General features: G+C 37.8%; 1 protein-coding gene across 3 annotated transcripts in view; it reads left to right on the top strand.

Moving 5' to 3' along the window:
- The window catches only part of PTPN4 (protein tyrosine phosphatase non-receptor type 4), a 151,527-nt gene that overhangs the window by 73,180 nt on the left and 59,887 nt on the right, over positions 1-18,460 (top strand). For all 3 annotated transcript variants that reach the window (XR_011698476.1, XM_071563010.1, XM_071563009.1), the window contains exons 2-5: positions 8,924-9,078; positions 15,249-15,356; positions 18,122-18,164; positions 18,261-18,339. Coding sequence is in view for 2 of the 3 variants with exons in the window: in XM_071563009.1 (XP_071419110.1) it covers positions 8,924-9,078; positions 15,249-15,356; positions 18,122-18,164; positions 18,261-18,339 (385 nt within the window). In the remaining variant the exon portion in view is untranslated. The remainder of the gene's footprint in view (positions 1-8,923; positions 9,079-15,248; positions 15,357-18,121; positions 18,165-18,260; positions 18,340-18,460) is intronic.

Below are 18,460 nucleotides of genomic sequence, written 5' to 3'. Positions count from 1 at the left end.
GTGACAGCTGTGTACTGTGAAACAGGGTGGGCTTATGTCTTATAAATTAATTTGCATATTTTTTAATTAATGTTTTTAAAATATGGAATGATAGTTAAAGTCACCATTTAGTGATATTTAAACAGTGCTTCTCTTCCTGTTTTCTTTCCTGGCACTTTAGTCTTTCCTGACTGCTTCAGCTTTCTGCCCTTCTGCAGGGATTGATTGGCTTTTTTTGAAGTAAAGTTAGATTTAATGTTTTCCCTGCCAGCTTTGCCATTTCCATCCAAAATTGCCTATCCCGGGAGTGCGGGCAGCTGCTCCCTCAGTGCACGTGTGTGTTTGCTGCCTGTTGCTCTGCTGGAGTGGTATGAGCGCTGCAGTGACCACAGCCGTGCACCCAGGGCCTCTTCCCCCCTCTGTGTGTCCCTGTGGGCTGGCACTGCTGTACCTGAGGTTGCCATCAACTTCTGTTTTCATAAGACAGGCCTTAGATGGTACCAGTGTCAGTAATTAGAGACATTTCTAACTTCAACTGCCTGCTCTCTGCTTTTTCACACCATGGTCTGGCTTTCCTAAACCGTTCAGTAAAGTGGTCACACTGTGACCCAGGTGAAGATCAATTACAGTCCACTGCTTAATAGAGAAGTGGGTGTGGGTGTGGGTGTTTCTCTGCTTTGGTAAGGTGTGTATGGGTATATTGCTGTCACAGAGAAATTTTCTACACTTGTGTTCAGTGTAATCTCTGAAACCTCATGTAAGTTTCTTCTCACACCTTGTTCAAATGTGTGACTGTTTCATAAAACTTCCGTAACCCCAGAGTAGCACCTGGAAATGAAGGGCCCCTGGGTCAGAAACAGTGTGGCTGCACAAATTCTTATGTTTCCAGTCTGGTTGTGGTTTCAGGGTGTCACCTGCAGGACAGATGGATTTGTATTTGTTGTGAATAATCATAAGCACTTGCTGTGAAGCCTTCACCTAAAGGCACGTGCACTCTGGACATTTTTCTTGTATCATTTGGAAGTGATGCAAAAGTCTTGCATCTTCTGGGGTGCTGTTACCATCGGGTCAGTGAGCACTGAGCCATGAGCTGGCAGGAACGAGCTGGAAGGTTTTCTGTTGTCTTTGCATTTGTTCACCTCTGACTGTAAAACTGTTGCGGTGAAAAGGGAACCAGGTGCCCTGCTGAAGGAGGATGGGGGAAAAATGGTCCAACTGTTTTAATTCTAGATCTTTCTTAGCTGCAGACTTTTGGCCTGTTGAGTCTATTTCTTAAGCCTCTCTGAAACTCTGGAGTTGTAATGTGGTTTGGACAGGTGTTTATTAAGAGTAAATTTGAAACTTAAAAATGGATTTACAGTGAACCATCTTGAGCTGTTTCGAATCTGTAAGTCCATTTGTCTTTTTGTTTGTTTTTTTTTTTTCCCACCAAAATAATTTTAACATCTCAAGCTGTATCTCATCTGGTGTCCTGGATAGTGGAGATGGAAGGGTTACTTTCTCATGTGAAACATGACTGAGCATAGAAAACGAGAATGTAAAGGTTTTATGTTCAAAATAATTGGCAGTGCTGGTGGCATGATTTCCTGGAATGCCTTTCTTTTATTACTGTTGCTTCTAAACTGTGCCAGTAGGTATTGTGATCTCAAACTCCTGAACTTTATGTTGCTGTTTTGTGTTTCCTGAAATGCTGCTTACAGGAATGAAGCAAAGCAGATACAAGTCTCCTTCTGCACTGTCCTACTTTGAACCCAAACCAGCAAAAAGAAGCAGCTGAATTTGAGAGGCTTTTTTTGTGAGTGTGAGTTCAAGCATAATGAGTATTGACATTTAATTAGAAAGAAGTGTCACTTATAATAGACTTCTCTGTTAGCTGTGCCCTTGCTCTTGGGGTCAGGGAGGAGCAAGGGAGGGAATTGTCAAATCGTCAAAATAGTTTATTTTTCGGATGAAATAGTAGCTTGCTACAGTCCTATCTCACTAATTCGCTGTGTTCTGATATACAGGCTCCAGCTGTCTCTAACAAATTTGCCACTATCCTGTGTGGATGGACCAAACACTCATTAATTATTATTCTTATGTTAGAAAGTATGAAATTCTGGGACTGACAGAGCAAGGTGTTTCATCTGTAACCTTTGTCTCTATTACTAATTATGTGATTATAACATTGAAAATCTTGCTTGATATCACACAGCAGTTGTTCAAATTTGAAACCCCTTTCCAAAGAAGTTAATAAAAAGCATTTTTCAAGAAGGTCTTAATTTAAAAAGAAGTTCTCAAGTGATTTTTTTTAACTGAGAGTACTTATTAATTCAGGCATCAAGCCTGTACTGAAATCCACAGCCAACCCTATGGAATCCCTTGTTCATAAAACAAGATGATTGAACGATCTTAGAAACTTATCTCAGTGGCTAAAATTAATTCTCTGCTGCTGGCTCATATGTAGGAGAAGTTGATGGTTGAGGAGAGAGACTAAATTCAACTTCTTTTCTCTCAACTGTTGAACTTGGGCCTCAAAATTTTCAGAAAGTGTCAGATTTAAGAATGAATGCTTTGGTGTTAGATTTGACTCTTCATGTGTTTGAGGATTGAGGAGGTAGAAAAGGAGGGTGTTAAGAGTAGCTCATTCGTTGGAATGCAGTTGTGAAGCCAGATAGGAATTTCTTTTGCTGTTCTGTACTTCTGGCATATATGAGGGATTTAATCAAGTAGCTCAGTGTCTGCAGGTAATAGAAGCCTTGGAGGAATGTATAGAAGCAGCTGGAGATCAGGTAAACTTGTTCATCATTTTTATGTAGGAAGTGTGAAGGCTGCTCAGGGCCAGGCTGTAACGAAGGGAGCAGGAAAACCTGAGCAGGAGAGTTTGGGGTCTCGGAGCTGCCAGCCCTGTGCAGATACCGGGACTAAGGGAGCACAGTTTGGTTACCCACCAGGGAAGAGGTTGCTGAGGTTTTGGGAACTTTCCCTTCCAAAGCCGATGTCTCCTTGTATCCAGTGGTCTCTTTTGACAACTGCTTGGGAATGTGTTGGCACTGAAGGACTTGTGCTTGTAGTTTTGTTGCACAGTCACAGTAATTGTCCCTGTTTGTCAGCAGTGAAAATATGATATTCCTCATTTCCAGAGAAGTTTCATGAAAAGTTTCGTAAGTGGCCATATGATAACTTTTCAGGAGTATATTGTTTGCTTTAAGGGTAATGAATTTGATTAATTTCTATTTTAAAGATAATTAATAAACTTAGAAATTAAACAGAAGCTTTTGATACAGCCCAGAGTCAATAACGATGCTGTTGCCTGACTAGAAGTCTTGCTGAAACCTTTGCCCATGGTGACTGCAAAGGGAAATGAGCCAATGTTTACTTATCAGCTTTAAAGATTGATGGATACTTTCCATTGTTTGGTCAGCAGAAAGCAGGAAGAAATGAATGAAATATGAATTGTTGGAACAAGTTCAGGATTGCAGTGCATGGGTCGACTCACTTAAATGAAAATGCATTTCTACTCTGATTTTATTTATAAGGAATGTCCTGAAGCTTTGGGCTACATGAAAATTACTGAAAGCTTTCTAAACAAATTTTTGAAAGATAAAAAATTTGAATGTTCTTGTTGGACCAATATGGAATTCTCAGTAGCTCTCAATCAACTGTTTAGCATTTTCAAACTGGTATGGATTAAAACATTTAATATGGTTTCACTAAGGTTTTTTCAATAAATGTATATGAAGATGGGCTCTAGCTATAACTCAATGTTGGTTTGAAATGCAGTTTGTTGTATTACTCTGTTTAAAGCTTCAAAATTGTCTTTGTATTTTTAATAGCTTTTTTTCCTTATAACTAGATTGTCTGGATAATTTTAGTAATGATGGAGTCTACATTTTACTTGATGTATTCAAACTGCATCATATTGTAAGGACGTGGATCTTGTGTTACTCTGGCCTCCTTTTCTGCCCCTTGTAGCAAATTCGTGTAATGTGTTCCCCCAAATGAAGAGTTGGGCCACAGTGGAAATACAGGCCTTCTACATTACTAAGATAGGAGCTTATAAACAAATGGAAATGTGGTAATGCATTGTCTTTTTAGCTGTCTTAGAGAAGCCATGAAAAATGACATTTCTCATGTTCTTTCGTGCACACGTGCATAGGGAAGTGTGTTCTGTTTTTCTGTACAGTACATGAATAGTTCTTTTAAAGAAAGTTTGCATCAAGTCAGCAAAGTGGTTTCACTCTTGGATAAATTAAATTTCAGTTAATTACATGCTTAACCAACTGCTTATTTACTAAGCTGCTTAAAATCAGTTAGTTTATTGTAAGCCCAAGCAAATTGTCATTTTACTGTAGACATTTACATAAAAGTATAAAGGACACCGAAAATTTACTTCAGGCTTCTGTGTGCTCTTCAGTGTCCTAACCAAGCCAGTATTGCAGGAATGTTCTGCTCTTTGATAGGGAACACTCCCTCGAATTGCTTCATCTCTTGAAACCTGAGCTCAGGCAGGAAATGTACAACTTACTCCCTCCACAGACCTGAGAGGAAAGTGGAGTTTCATTGCACAAGTTCTGTCCTTCTCCAGTTGCTGTAGCAGCTCGTACTTTGGAGGGTTAATTCATGTATCTGAGTATTACATGCTCAGCTGAAGACACTGAAAAATTATTAACAGAGACCTTCTTCATATGGAAAGATTAATCTGAGTCCAATTTAAATAATCTGTTTGGATGTATAAAAATATTTTAATGTAAGTGACCATGGCAGTGCCCATGACATGGATATATACACACGGTAGTACCTTGCTTAAGTTAATCACAGACTCACAGACTATTCTGAGTTGGAAGGGACCCACAAGGATCATCGAGTCCAACTCTTAAGTCAAGGGCCCACACGGGATTGAACCCATGACCTTGGCATTATTACAACCAAGTTTTAACCAACTGAGCTAATCTCAGGGTAATCTGCAGTTTAAATCAGTTGTTCTCAAAATTTTTTTTTGTTGTGTCTCAGCTTTTGTCTTTAGTCCTACTTTTGGGGATGCAGGTTTTACTTTGGACCCTGTATAGGTCCTCTTTCCATACTAACATTAAGTGTAACATATTTTTGTTGCAGAAGTATGTAACAAGTGTAGCTGATTTTTTATCACTTTGTCATTTTAAATATCAGTATTTGTTGGGAAATCAGGTAGCTGTGATTTATAGCCATATAGGCAATAACCAGCCATCCTGCTATTATGTTAGGAGGTTTTCAAAATGTATAGCAAGAATGGCAATACGTGGTCAGGAGAAATTACACTGTCTGTGTTCCTGGTGCATGTATTTCTGGAAGAAAGGAGTAGTAAAGATGATATGGATACAATTCAGGGCCACTTATCTTGTGAAACAAGTGTGGCAGAGTAAGATCAGTAATTACAGGGTCTGTCTGTGGTTAACAACTGCATCCTTTTTGTAAACTGTACGTGTGCTGATAGAGGTTTAAATGTGGGTTGTGTGCGCATGAGTGGCCACAAAGCAGTTGTGTGGAATAGTCTTGGCAGGTCTTAGAAGGAGGAGTATTTTTGAGAGAGTGTGTGATGGCCAAGACTTTTTAACATATTCCTTACGTGCTTCCATAGTTTCTTTGCTGACATAGGGGGAAAGAGTAACTTTGAATGTGGTTTGCAGAAAATTGTATTCTGTCACCTTCCTCTATTGCTTTCATGGCTGTTATATTTCCATTTTGTAGAAGTATTTCAGGATTTCAGTCATTGTACTTAGTCATAAAACTGTGTTCTGTAATTGCAAATGCCTGTTGGTTTCATGCAAGAAACTTGTCTGCTGTGAGATGGTGATTGAAGTTACTGTGCATGTTGTGTGTGACAGGGAGTGTGATGTTTCACTGCCTAATCTGAAAGTATAAAACATGGTTTCATAAGTCCATGAAGAAACATTCATGAATGACTAATGTCCAGCATGGTGGGAATGTGAGCCTCACACCAAGAAGATGCTCAACTCCAGACTGTGAAACAACCTGAGAGAAATCCGTGTGTGTCCTGTTCATTTCTTTCTTCCTTAAAGAGAGCAGAGAAGGCTTCCCTTCCGTCTGGGAGCTGGATGAACTGTTGTTCTGACCCAGTGTAGGTGGTCTTGTTTCCATAGCAAACTCAAGTACAGTACTTTCTTTCATGAATTTGATAATTTCATTTGTTTACATTGAGAAAGACACAAATTGCTGTCTTTGAGTAATCATTGATTTTTGTTTGGTTGTAGCAACAATGATCTGTGTTACAGAAGGAACCTTGATAGATCTGCAGGTTTGGTTTATGGAAGGACCAGAGTGAAAGGTTGCTCTGTGTTAAAGGATTTGATTTTGAGGGTCACTGAGGGCAGATTTTCTCCCTGCTCACACTTAGGGATTTGTTGCTGTGTTTGAAACTCAGAAGTTTTCTGTGTAGTTTAAGGTAGCAATGAGGAAGGAAGAAATCACAGACTCACAGACTATTCTGAGTTGGAAGGGACCCACAAGAATCATCGAGTCCTACTCTTAAGTCAATGGCCCATACAGGGGATTGAACCCCTGACCTTGGCATTAGTACAACCAAGTTTTAGCCAACTGGGCTAACTCCTGGTCTTGTCTTGGTCAGCAAATAAAACAAAAATAGAGGAAAGAATAGGGGGAAAAGTGAGATTTGCCTTTTTCTTCTCTTAGAGTATGATGGTTTCTGGCCTTTAGCAAGTTTTTTTGGGTTTTTTTTCCCCTTTCTGTATGCTGTGGACTGTTGAGTTGGACCCTCTGAGCTCCCTACCATATGGATTTGTTAGGACTGCAGTACTTAACTGGAAGCTAAACAGTCCTACTTTGCACACTGGTGTTTGTATTTGTGGAAGAGGACTGTGAAGATAACGCTCTTTATTTCTTGGTTGATTTGTTACTTTTTCAAATCCTTTTAAAATATGCCTGTCAAAGAGTTGTTTTAATCAAACTGCATGCTTCTCTGGAACCTTCTTTGATTTAGTTCATCGGCAAATACCGTCCTAAAGTCCTGACTATTATTATGGGTTGTGTGGGTGCACTGATAGAGATGCCCATCTTAGGCCATTATGACTAGCAGGGCAATCAGCCTTTAGATGGTGTCTGTGTGACAAAATACTGTTTGGGAATTGTTACGTTGTTGGCTCAGATCACTGGCATGGAGGTTCAGTTCCCATTCTCTGTTAAATTTTTGCTCCTGCTTTTTATTTTTGACACCTGTAGAAGGCATAGCAGAGGCAGCCTCTCCATGAGGAGCTGTCAGACGTGTACTTTGTTCTTTGGCTTTACATGAGAGTTAATGTTTGTGACACAATTTTTCATTAATTTGTCATTAAGAGAAAGTCATGAGTTTAGCAGCTGGTGGGTTTATCTGGTGTCTGTATCCTTCAGTTTGTCATGCTGGTTTACCAAAACAAAAATAAACTTGCTGTAATTCTGCATAAGTGCAGCATTGCAGTTCTGAAGCCAGAGTGACTGAGTAGCCAAAATGAAAAAGCTGCCTGGTAAGGAAGCAAGTTCTTGTTAATATGAAAATGCTGGTTAAGCCAAAACTGAAACATTTATAGGGATGGATAAAGAATATTTTTTATGTCTGAGATGTGTGGTCATGCTTCAGGAGCTGAAAATGTGATTTAGAAAAGCAAAATATCTCAATGATTGTAGGGCAGTTGCGCAGGAGGTTGGCTCTACAGTGATAGATGGTTAAACTGCAAAGTCTCAGTTTGGATCTTGGTCTTCCACTTTCCCATGAGAGCCTATAAATCTAAGTTATCAACTCTTTAGGAGGGGATTGCTCTTTCACTTCTTACCCCTATTCATTTATGTACATATGAAGCTAACATGTAAATGCTTTTGAAGTCTTCATAATTTTATGCAGAATAAGGAAAAATCAATCATTTTATATTCAGTTTTGAGAATACCTATTTTCTTTTACTGGTCTTTTAAGGTATTTTAATTTTATGTCTCAATATATTCTCTGCTTAAGTTATGAAACATCATGTGCTTATGCCCTTGTCAGAGGATGTGGAAATAGTTTGCAGAGTGTGTAATTAGGTGAATCACAGGCCCTGATGCTGTGAGGTACTTGAGAAAGTAGCTGGTGTCATTGGACAGGGCTAACAGCTTCAGGTGGGGGTATAAGTACTTTGCTGGACCAGGGCAGGATGATAATCATCTGAATCTTAGATCTGAAAAGTTAAAGTCAATTCTTGCTTTTGGTTTCTTGGCGCTCAGTGCAGAGTGTGGACTTGTGATGGTCACAGTTCTTTACTCAGAGAATAAGAATTGTTTGTGCTCCCAAACTAGATGTGTCCAATCAAATTGACAGAGGTGGAAGATTCAGTAGTTTGATCAATCTTGAACTATTCATGTTGTAATTTATAAAAAAAAAAGAAGGAAAAAACCCAATGCTAATATTTTTGTTATTACTCTGAGTTCTTATGTCTAATAATTACACTGTGAATGCACAGGACTTGCAGAATAATGCGTCAAAATCTTATGTGTTTGCTGTTGTCTTTTCTCTGTGCTTTTGCTCTATAAAGCTTTTTATGTAAGCGTATTTCTTTTTGCTGTGTAGCACTGAAATTAGTTATTTAATGACATGTAATATTGGGACCTGGTAGCCATGACATTCAGCAATTGCAATGCTTTTTGAATTGAAAATACTGGTCTGAATCTTTAAAAAAAAAAAAGACCAAAACCCCAAAAAAACAGCAAACCTACAAAACAGCCTTAAAATAGAGAGGGTGTGGACAATGGGCAGAAAGTAAAGGACTGAGTATTTTGCTATAAGGTTGTGTTGTAACTTGTAAGACATTGCTTTGTTATTGGCTACCATGGATTTAGTATTCATTTTTAAATAATGGACTTGCTGTTTGTTCTCCTTTCTTTGAAGTAGGATGTTCTTGTCTCTGCGTTTTGTTGATCTTTTCCATGTGTGTGTGTGTTGCAGACCCTGTGTGGACAGTGATGACCGCACGTTTCCGGTTGCCTGCTGGCAGAACCTACAATGTACGCGCGTCTGAGCTGGCACGGGACAGGCAGCACACAGAGGTGCTCTGCAACGTTCTGCTCCTGGACAACACTGTACAAGCTTTCAGAGTTAATGTAAGTCATTACTTTACTGCAGATCAGTACCCTAAGCTGGGGCTTCCCTTTGCGGGGGCTGTATGGCTGGAGTCTGACTCTCAGAAGAGAGTTGGGTGCAGAACAGAAGGGGAGGTTGTGTCCAGGCCGGCATGCTCGTACACGTGCGTGCTGTGTTACTGTGGACTTAGTCATGCTGGCAGCCTCGACAGTGCTAGCACATCACCATTTCAAAATCAAATATACAAAGCATAATTTATGTCTAGTAATTCTCCTTATGGATTCAAGTTGTCTAGTGGAAATGGAGGACAGCTTTGCCATTGAGTTGAACAAGAAACTTTTGTTCTGCTGCATTGTGTTTTTTGCATTTTGAGCACGAGTAAGATGTTATGGTAGCTCTTCCCTTGGGTGTGTTCAGTCATCATACGGTTATATTTGATCACTGCTGTCAGCCTTAAGTGTCTCCCTGGTTTTTTTTCTTGTCCTGTGATTTCCCTCACTTAAGCTCACCACCTTCTATTACATTAATGAGCATGGCAGGAAAGAAAACAGCTGGTTGCTGAATACTGAGGGACTGTTAATGGAAAAATCAGTAACTTTTACATATGACCCTGGAATTTAAAATAGGTTACACATCTCATTTTCTAATCTATAATCCTTGATAAGGAGTTAAAATTAAATGTTCATGTTTTTGTGTGTATGTTCACACAAGTGCAACCCTTGCTTTCAGCTTCCTGAGGGAAAAAAAACCATGAAAAATATGCAAGGACCTCACAAGAAAATATTAAAGCATTTAAAGAGATCTTTGTATGAGAATAACCAAACAGGATAGAAAAGGTGTAGGTTGTCCTGGGGCAGTAGAACTGTGGGACTTCAACTGGGAAGTGAAGGAGAAACTGAAACAGTTGACAAATCTGTGTGGATAAGTTTAAATTTAATATTTGAAAAAGTTCTAGTGCTCAGTAATTATATTGAATTCTGATATCCAGTGTTCAGTATGTTGATGCATTTGAATGTTTTAGGGAAGACTTGTGAGAGGGATTGCATTTCTCTGTTCTGCAAGCAGTGGTTGGAGCCTGTGCAGCCTTAGCTGCCTCTCAGAGAAGTGAAATCTGTTATCAAGCAAAAACTTGGAAAGATCCGTTGTCTAGTGAATGAAAGATTAGAGATAGACCTGGTGGTATTTTGTTTTAGATATTTCAATCAAGATGGAAGAGTTTAGGGTGTTCTCTTGAGACATTTTTGTAGTTCATTCAGAAAATACTTAACTATTCAGGACTCCTGAGTAGTGAAGTGTGGGAATTGTGAATGATGGAGCTGGGGGAAGGATGCCCAAAGACTTCCTATTTCCCTTCTGGGATATTTTTTTCCTATATCCCTTTTACCTCTTCTGTATCTCTTCTCATCCTTGCTAACAGTTTCCCAGTCTATCCTGCCTGCCAAAAAGCAGCCTGTGCAAAATGCAGTTTGGTGCAAAGCATTAGAAGTGCATAAGTAATTGTAAATGTTGTTTGGCTTTGCTTTCAGGGGTGTGAGTTCTCCATTAAAGTGTTTGTCTTGCAGTTTTTTGTTTGTTTATAAGAATTAGGTAAAATAAGCAATGATTGCTGTACAATAGGTATGGGAGATTGTCCTTTTTTATCTAGGTGTTCAAAAGCTGTATGGTTTTAGAGAATGCTGTTGCCTCTAGAGCAGAATCACCAAGTATAAATCCTCAAATGTCTAATCTGTCTCTCCCAAGAAAAAATTATGTAATATGTTCTCACCACCTCCCCAATGTACTAAATATTTTACTTGCATGGATCACGCTTTAGTGCTTATACAGATCAGCCTGCAAGTTTGTCTATTAAAACTGAGACTAGGGAATAAAAAGTTCCTTGGCGCTGAATATTTTGATCTCCTGTCTTAGCCTCAATCTGTTTATTCACAAATAGGGAGTAACAAAGTATTCAGTTGTAGCAAATGTAACCTACATGGTATACAGTTTTTCAGATTTTATAGCTTTGTTTTACTTTATTGTGGTTCACACTGTACTTAGCAATAAATATTTATGGCCTTGTTTGCAAAATAGGAAGAACAAAGATAATATCAAATGAATTAGCATGTTTTTTTTTCTCCTGGTGATTGCTATAGGTATTCTGTATGCTAATGATTGTAACACTTAATCATCTGCAGGATGCAGTGCTTCGGTACTCAAGTGTTGTTTCTTCTCCAACAGGAAAGTACTGACCACAGACAGGGTCTCTTGATAATTCGTGACATGTTCTAAGTTCACATTTCAACTGGCCCTTTCCACTGATCTGGAAAACAGGCACCTTTGTGCTAAGCTGTCACTTGTATAGAGCACAACAAATCAAAGCAAGTAATCCCTGTGGCCTGTAGCCAGATAAAGGTTATGTAGGTGGCAGGCAGAAGAATCAGTTGGAACTAACCTGTGCACATGTTTGGAGAGCAGAAATCCTTTCTTTAAAATGCTCTGCTTGCTAAATTGAAGAAATCCTGCTTTGATCCTGAAAAGGAGACTTCAACTGAACACATGGCTGGAATAAATGAGCTTGACAAGTTAATGTGATCAGGATGATTTACATTACCGTAAAACTGCTTGTTCAAGATCAAATTACTTTAATTTGTTTTAATTACTTGTTTAAATACATCAAATTACATATTTTCCATGCAGACTGACTTACTTGTAGTCCCTTAAAGCCAGCACATAAATAGGGAGATCACATTAAACTTGAGCTAAAACTAAGTCAAGGTAGATGGGATGGGTTGAGCAAAGTTAGTGGTCATGGACAAATGTTTCAGTCTGGAGCCTTTATTATCCCAGAACTCTCTTCAAAATTAATGCATTTACACTGTAATGGAAATAAAATCTAAAAATAGTGAAATAACCCAAATGAAACAAGAAATAAACAAAAAACCCAATCCCCACTACCACATCCCGTAATTTTAGAAGTTAAAGTTTTCAGTAATTTAATCTTCAGCATTACTGAGCTACTTGCCCTTTTTTTCTTTGACCAATTAAAATTAAAAAGGCATCAGCTGTAGGATGAAAGCAGACAGTTACTGTGTGTCAGGGAATGCACTTCCTGGCACTGCAGCCCAGACATTGCAGTGAGCCATAAAAGCACGTTGTCAGCAGTGAAGGAGCAGCACGGCCTCCAACAAAGCTGTGAGCAGCAGGGCAGTCCGACTCCTCCAGGAAAGCCTGGAACCTGCCCTTCCATCCCTCTGCCATCAGAAGTCCAGAATGGTTTGGGCTGACACTGCAAGGATACCTCAGGGTGTTTGCTGTCGATGCGCCGGTTCTGTTGGTCAGCGACAAAACCAAAATGTCAGAAATACAGAGTGAGAAGGGAGTGGTGTTTGGGACTCAGGCATTAAACCTATGTAACTGCAGGTGTTTGCCTAAATTTTCAAACATAGGTGTTTGTGAACAGGTAAAATCATTTTGCAATTAGAAATTAATCTGTGTGTATCAAGTGGTACTGCATGATAGGCAGTTCATAAAGTGCCATTAAGGTATTGATGTCCAGTGTTTATGGCAAATTTGTCCTGAAAGGCCAAAATTTTTGAGATGTTTTGCCTCCAGCAATGATTGATAAGTACATATAACCTTTTAATTAATACTTCAGAAAAAATATTGATGTTTCTGTGTCTTAACTACTGCAGTTTTGTGTTAGATAGTTCCTATTTTTCATATCTTTCCATTATTTCCTGTTTAATGAGGAAATAATAATGTTTAACTTGTGTCTGTAGGAAAAAAGCAAGTTTCTTTTTATGCTAATCTACATTTATTGGTTTTACATTTTTTGTAAAAGAAGAAAAAATGTTTAAACTTGCTATCATACTTTTTTGTAATTTCGAGCAGCTATTCAGTGTTAGGATAGTATTACAAATATTTTGTACCTTTCTCAACAAGCAGAATTGTGACCTTCACCTGCTTTGGCAAGCTGCAACATCATTATATAAATATCAGAGATGGGTTAAGCTGAGGTCTGGTTTTACTAGATGCTTATCTTTGTTTCACAGTGAGAGTAAAACATTGTGATCCAAACAAATGCTTCGTGTTGAAACTCGTCTTGTCTTACCAAATTGCTGTTCAGTTGCAGGAGTACTTTCCTTGCGGTCGTGAAATGATGTTCTGTATTTCTTAGTTCAAACTGATTGGGGAGTTCTAAGCTTTTTCATTAGGAAACATCTATTCAGATATTTAAGAAACAGTATACATTGTCAGGATTAGATTGGAACAAAGCTGTGGAGATGGTATCTGCAAGTTACTTAAAGAAGTAATGTTGGCTGTGGAAATTGTAAGCCTAAACTTGGGTTCTAAATGTCTCCTGTTTTCTGGTAGTTGCCATCATAAGTTCTCAGTTTGAGTTCTCATTTAAATCTACATGGGAAAAATGCCAAGAGGCAATTAGTGTTGCTATATAATTTTAAAATTAGTTTTATTTGCTGTAAAAACTGTACTGATTACTGGTTTATTTCAAAATATAGCAGAAACTCCTAATTTAGTAAAAATTAAAGTGACTATTTTTGGATTGATGGTACATAAAAATGCCTTGTGTACTTATGCTGTTTTATATCTATTATGTTAACATCTGGGTTTTTTCTTTGCTTGTTTTTAGTAATTTGGAAAGTAAATTTTTTTAGTAGTGAACTTTTAACAATAGTGCTGCTGCATTTTGTTAAACATAAAGAAATTTTCTCGATAGCATTTTTTTAAATAAGATCTTTTTTCAAAGATAATTCTTAGATCACTTCAACTTAGCTAAATTTATATGGGACCTGAATTGTATGCCTTATGTAATTTCAACTTAAATGCATAGAGTTGTGGGTATGATTGTCCTTTTGGGATTATTTCAAGCATAATTTGTGGATAATTATTACCTGTTCTTTTTTTTAATTATTATGAAATAAATTATCATGCTCCTTGGAGTTTTTAGCCCAATAACTGCCAGTGATAGTTTATTCATTTCATCTGATTAAAAAAATTAATTTTGATAGGATACTTTTAGATCTTTTAGTTGTATACTTCTGTTCTAACATCTGTAAAAGTAAACTGTTGCATAATCTCCGTGTGAAGTGAAGTCATTTGGGAGCAGAACAGCAGGGGTTTTTTTGTTTTAAAGCTGTGAAAATACCTTACTGCCTACAGTAAACAAGGCAAGATGTAAGAAATCCTCTGCAGCATCAGTAATACTTGGCACCCAGAAGATTATTAGAACCTTCTCTGCTTGGTGGCAGAGGAGTAGAAAATCTGGGTGGAAAATGTATCAGTCATCTCTTTCTTATTTCTTTTTGTTTGACAGTTGTTCTTGCAGAATTTTGCTTGTCTCTTGTATTTCAAGAAGCTCTGACACTTTGACTTCTTTGGGAAACTCCCTTCAAATTTCACCAGATGTATTTATTGAGTCCTGTCATAATGACAGACTCGGTGTTTCAATTACTGTGTTGGCAGCATTTTCAGGTCAGGCAAAAAATTGCTAGGTACTAACTACAGATTCTTTTTATATCATTTTGAGAGTCACATTTGTCCCTGGAGTAGAAATCAAGTTTGTTCACTTGTCTGTGGAAAGCAATGTTAGTGTTACTGAGTTGGTTTGAATTAGTTCATTTGGAACGAAGTGTTATCTTAGAGAGAATGTGCTTTAATGTTGCTTCTCAGTCAGGTATTTGGCTGCTTCAGCTGTCTGTGCTGTTAAACTTTGGAAATATTTTCAATATGCTGGTTCATTTAGAGTCAGGAATAGATTTTCAGATAAAATAAGGAAGAATAACTTGTACAGACCTGTACATTCAAATTTAGTGACCCAAACGAGACTCTTATTTGTGCTAAGTTTTTTATTAAATCCTAGCCTTTTTTCCTTATCTGTGTTTCAGTACTTCTTTTAATTATCAAATTCGGCTAATGAATGGCTTTCAGAAAAAATCATGTAGCTAGCTGAGAAGTGAGAAATTCTTACTGTCTGAAAATGACAGAAGAAAAATTATTTCCTTACATATGTTTCAAAAAGAGAGATGAAGCTTATTTAAAAATAGTGTTTCTGGAATACACTTCGTGATATTTAAAATTTAGGCTGCTAGAGCACATCTGAAAGAATATGTATGTTCTCTGTCTGCCTGAAGTCTGTGTGTCCAATTATATAATTGTTCATTAAAAAATGGTATGTGTTTGTTCTCTGCAGAAACATGATCAGGGCCAAGTTCTGTTGGATGTAGTCTTCAAGCATCTCGATTTGACAGAGAGAGATTACTTTGGTTTACAGTTGGCTGATGAATCTACTGATAACCCTGTAAGTTTACTCTGTTTATAAGTACGATTTTTGAAATCATAGTTCTGTTTGTCAGTGTTACTGTGCTGTTTAAAGAGAAGTAAATTGAAACCATTGCAGTTTTGTGCCATCTTCCCCACCTGTGTAATTTAAATGGGTCAGTATCACCGTGTAGTGACCATAAAACTACATAGTAATAGTCGCACATTTGGAGTAAAATGTTGAGATCTGTGCTTATTAAATAATACCTTAAAAGGATACTGTTTGTTTTATTGTATGTGTTTACTAGATTGCATAATCATTGTCAGAAATAATAAACATTTAATTTTGTTGTTGTTTTTGTCATTAGTACTTACAAAATAATGAGGGGTTTTAGATTGTCCTGTAAGGTCTTTCTGTTTCAAGCCCACGTATCTGGTGGTCTTTTAATAGTGTTCATGTAGTCCCATCTGACAAGGACTGTCAGCTCCTCACCTGAACAAGGAAGGGACTCCTTTGAAAATGAGTGTTTACAATACTTGATGGGCGTTAATTGAAAGGAAAATCTCTACAACTGCAACTTTGTAAACCACCAGTAGAATCAAGAGAGATGCAGATGTACCATTCACTGTAATAGTTACAGCAATGCTGCTGAGATCATGATTGCCTGAGGAATGCTTCTTAAATTCTTTCTTGTAGAGGTATCAAATGTTCAACACTTGTTTCAAAGTGCAATTTAACTAAGCATTATTCCTTATAATGCAGTTCTTTACCATGTTCCTATTGTATGTGCAGCACAGGGATGGGGTTTAAGTTTAGACAAATCATCCACATTCACTTGTGGATGGTTCTGTTAAGGCATTGACAGGCTGGCCTCATTTAATATTTTTATTCTGAACTTTCTTTTTAGGCTGAAAGACATAGGTATGCTGAAGAAAAGACTGAAATATTTTTCAGCTTTAAGGAATATTTAATTGGTTATCACTAAACATTTTATTCAACATTCAGAAATTTATAGTAGTTGTCATTTATCTGGTTTTCCAAAGCATAGACCTCTAAGTTCTCTGTTTTTTAGTTTATCTGTCTGGAAGCAGGTGAAAGGATCTGGTTATGACTTAGTCTGAAAGAAAAACTTCACAGCTATTTGATATAAGCATGTGCTTTAAAGGTTTGGTATTGTTTTGGCTTCTAAATATTTTTTCTTTACAGCACATATCTGGTTGCCATGAAAACAGTGTGTCAGAGCTAAATAGAAGTGTTACCAATATTAGTCATCTAAGCTTGAAGAATTTATGGGTTTGACTAATTCCAGTTTTTGATATCCATTTACACTTGGTTAGATTGGGAAAAGGAACCATATTGGACTGACAAATATTCTGGTTACTTGTGAAATAACATAGCAGATTGTTGCTAAGATATAGTTAATGTGGCAGGAGGTAAACATGATGGGGAAAAGGGGATTCTGGCCATTGGATGTGAAACGTCCAGCCTTGTGGCTAGACATGGATCTCATAAACTGAAGAAGCTTTATATTTTTGTATAATATTAATTTCACAGTAAAAGGCAAGTATCTTTCAACACATTTTGAAAGATTCATATATAAAATTCATGTGTATCCCTGGCTAGGATGACCTTTATTAAGCCTTTACATTTAGTCTTAAAAGTTAATTGATCCTGTATGAAATATTTTTTTTTTGCATAGTCTCATCTTTGAAGCTGTATCAAGCTGTCTCTGTGGCTTCTCTTAAGTCAACTGCTACAAGGATACAGCATGTGGGTCTAGTCATCATTATTTGCTATTCCTTGTGAACAAAACAACTTAGGACCATCTTCAGATCTGTAGCGTGTGTTGGGTAGCTCAGGTACCTCTGTGTGTTTGCATCCTCTTCCCTGGAATATATAAAGCCTTCTGATAAATGTGAGGGGGCTCAATGCTGTGCAGGGTTAGGTCGCTGTCACTTCATAAGAACTGTGCCCACAGAACCATTTCCTGAGGCTTGTGGGCTTGCTTTGCAGGGCAGTGTGAGGAATCGAACATAATTTATACCAAATTACTGAACTGTGTTAGCCTGTTCAGAGATTGCCGGACTGCTGGTGGGCAGTGGCTTAAATAACTTTCAGAGCTTTTCCAGCAAGCCATACTTTCAGCTGAAATTTGCCACATTGATTTTTATGAAGATCTGTCTGTGTACAGCAGTTCTCCTGTAGAGGTGATCAAGATTGGACACTGTTCAGTAAAATTGTTCTGTAGTCCTTAATCCAGTAGGGGCTGAGTGTTCCAAAGATCCCAGTCAGTGATGTATCAGTGCTGACACTTGGGCTGGCAAGAGAAGAGAAGAGAATCTGTGAACCAGTGGGATCACTCCCTGGCTACGTCAGCTCTGCAGAACGTATACAGAGTCAGAAGTACTGGCAGGAGTTTAAGCAAACTGACTTCTGAGCTGGATAAATTAGCCTGCTCGTAGCTCTTCACTGCTAAGGGTAGTTTACCTTAGAGTAGCTGAAGGTTGTTAAATACAGCACAGTTCAGTTCTAACATCTCTCAGGCTCCTGTACAAGTAGTAGTAAAATTAGCACTGTAAGAGACAGATACTGCACAACAGGTATCAGTCTGGAGCAAACAACAGTAGCAACTGTTGATAATGGTGTGTCCAGAATCTCTATCAAGTCTTTGGATGCCAGTGAGGCACTTTGGTAAAAGACCAGAATAAAAAGTAATAAAATACGAATTGTTTCTTGAAGTATAAGGATGTATTTTGTATTTCTTTGTTTCTCTGAAGTTTGTATTATAATTTGTCTCTTTTCAGAGGTGGTTGGATCCAAACAAACCTATCAGGAAACAATTAAAAAGTGAGTAATGTATGTATTTCGTCAATTCATCTATTGTTATTATGCTATTTTTCCAGGGTGCCCTGATTAATTAGAAATAACTTTTCTTGACCTTAGGAGGATCTCCTCACAGTCTGAACTTCAGAGTTAAGTTTTTTGTAGGTGACCCAAACAAGCTCCAAGAAGAATATACAAGGTAGGACTGCTTACTTTGTCAATAAAATATTTTCTAGAATGGTCATTAATTTTTTTAATGTATAACATAGTGATTTTCTTTTGAATCATTCTTGGACATTGTGTGGACAAGGTTCTAATTT

This window comes from Pithys albifrons, chromosome 8 (genome assembly GCF_047495875.1).
Source record: "Pithys albifrons albifrons isolate INPA30051 chromosome 8, PitAlb_v1, whole genome shotgun sequence".
NCBI lineage: Eukaryota > Metazoa > Chordata > Aves > Passeriformes > Thamnophilidae > Pithys > Pithys albifrons.
Note: the sequence above shows the minus strand (reverse complement) of the source record. Positions and strands in the feature narration are given on the sequence as shown.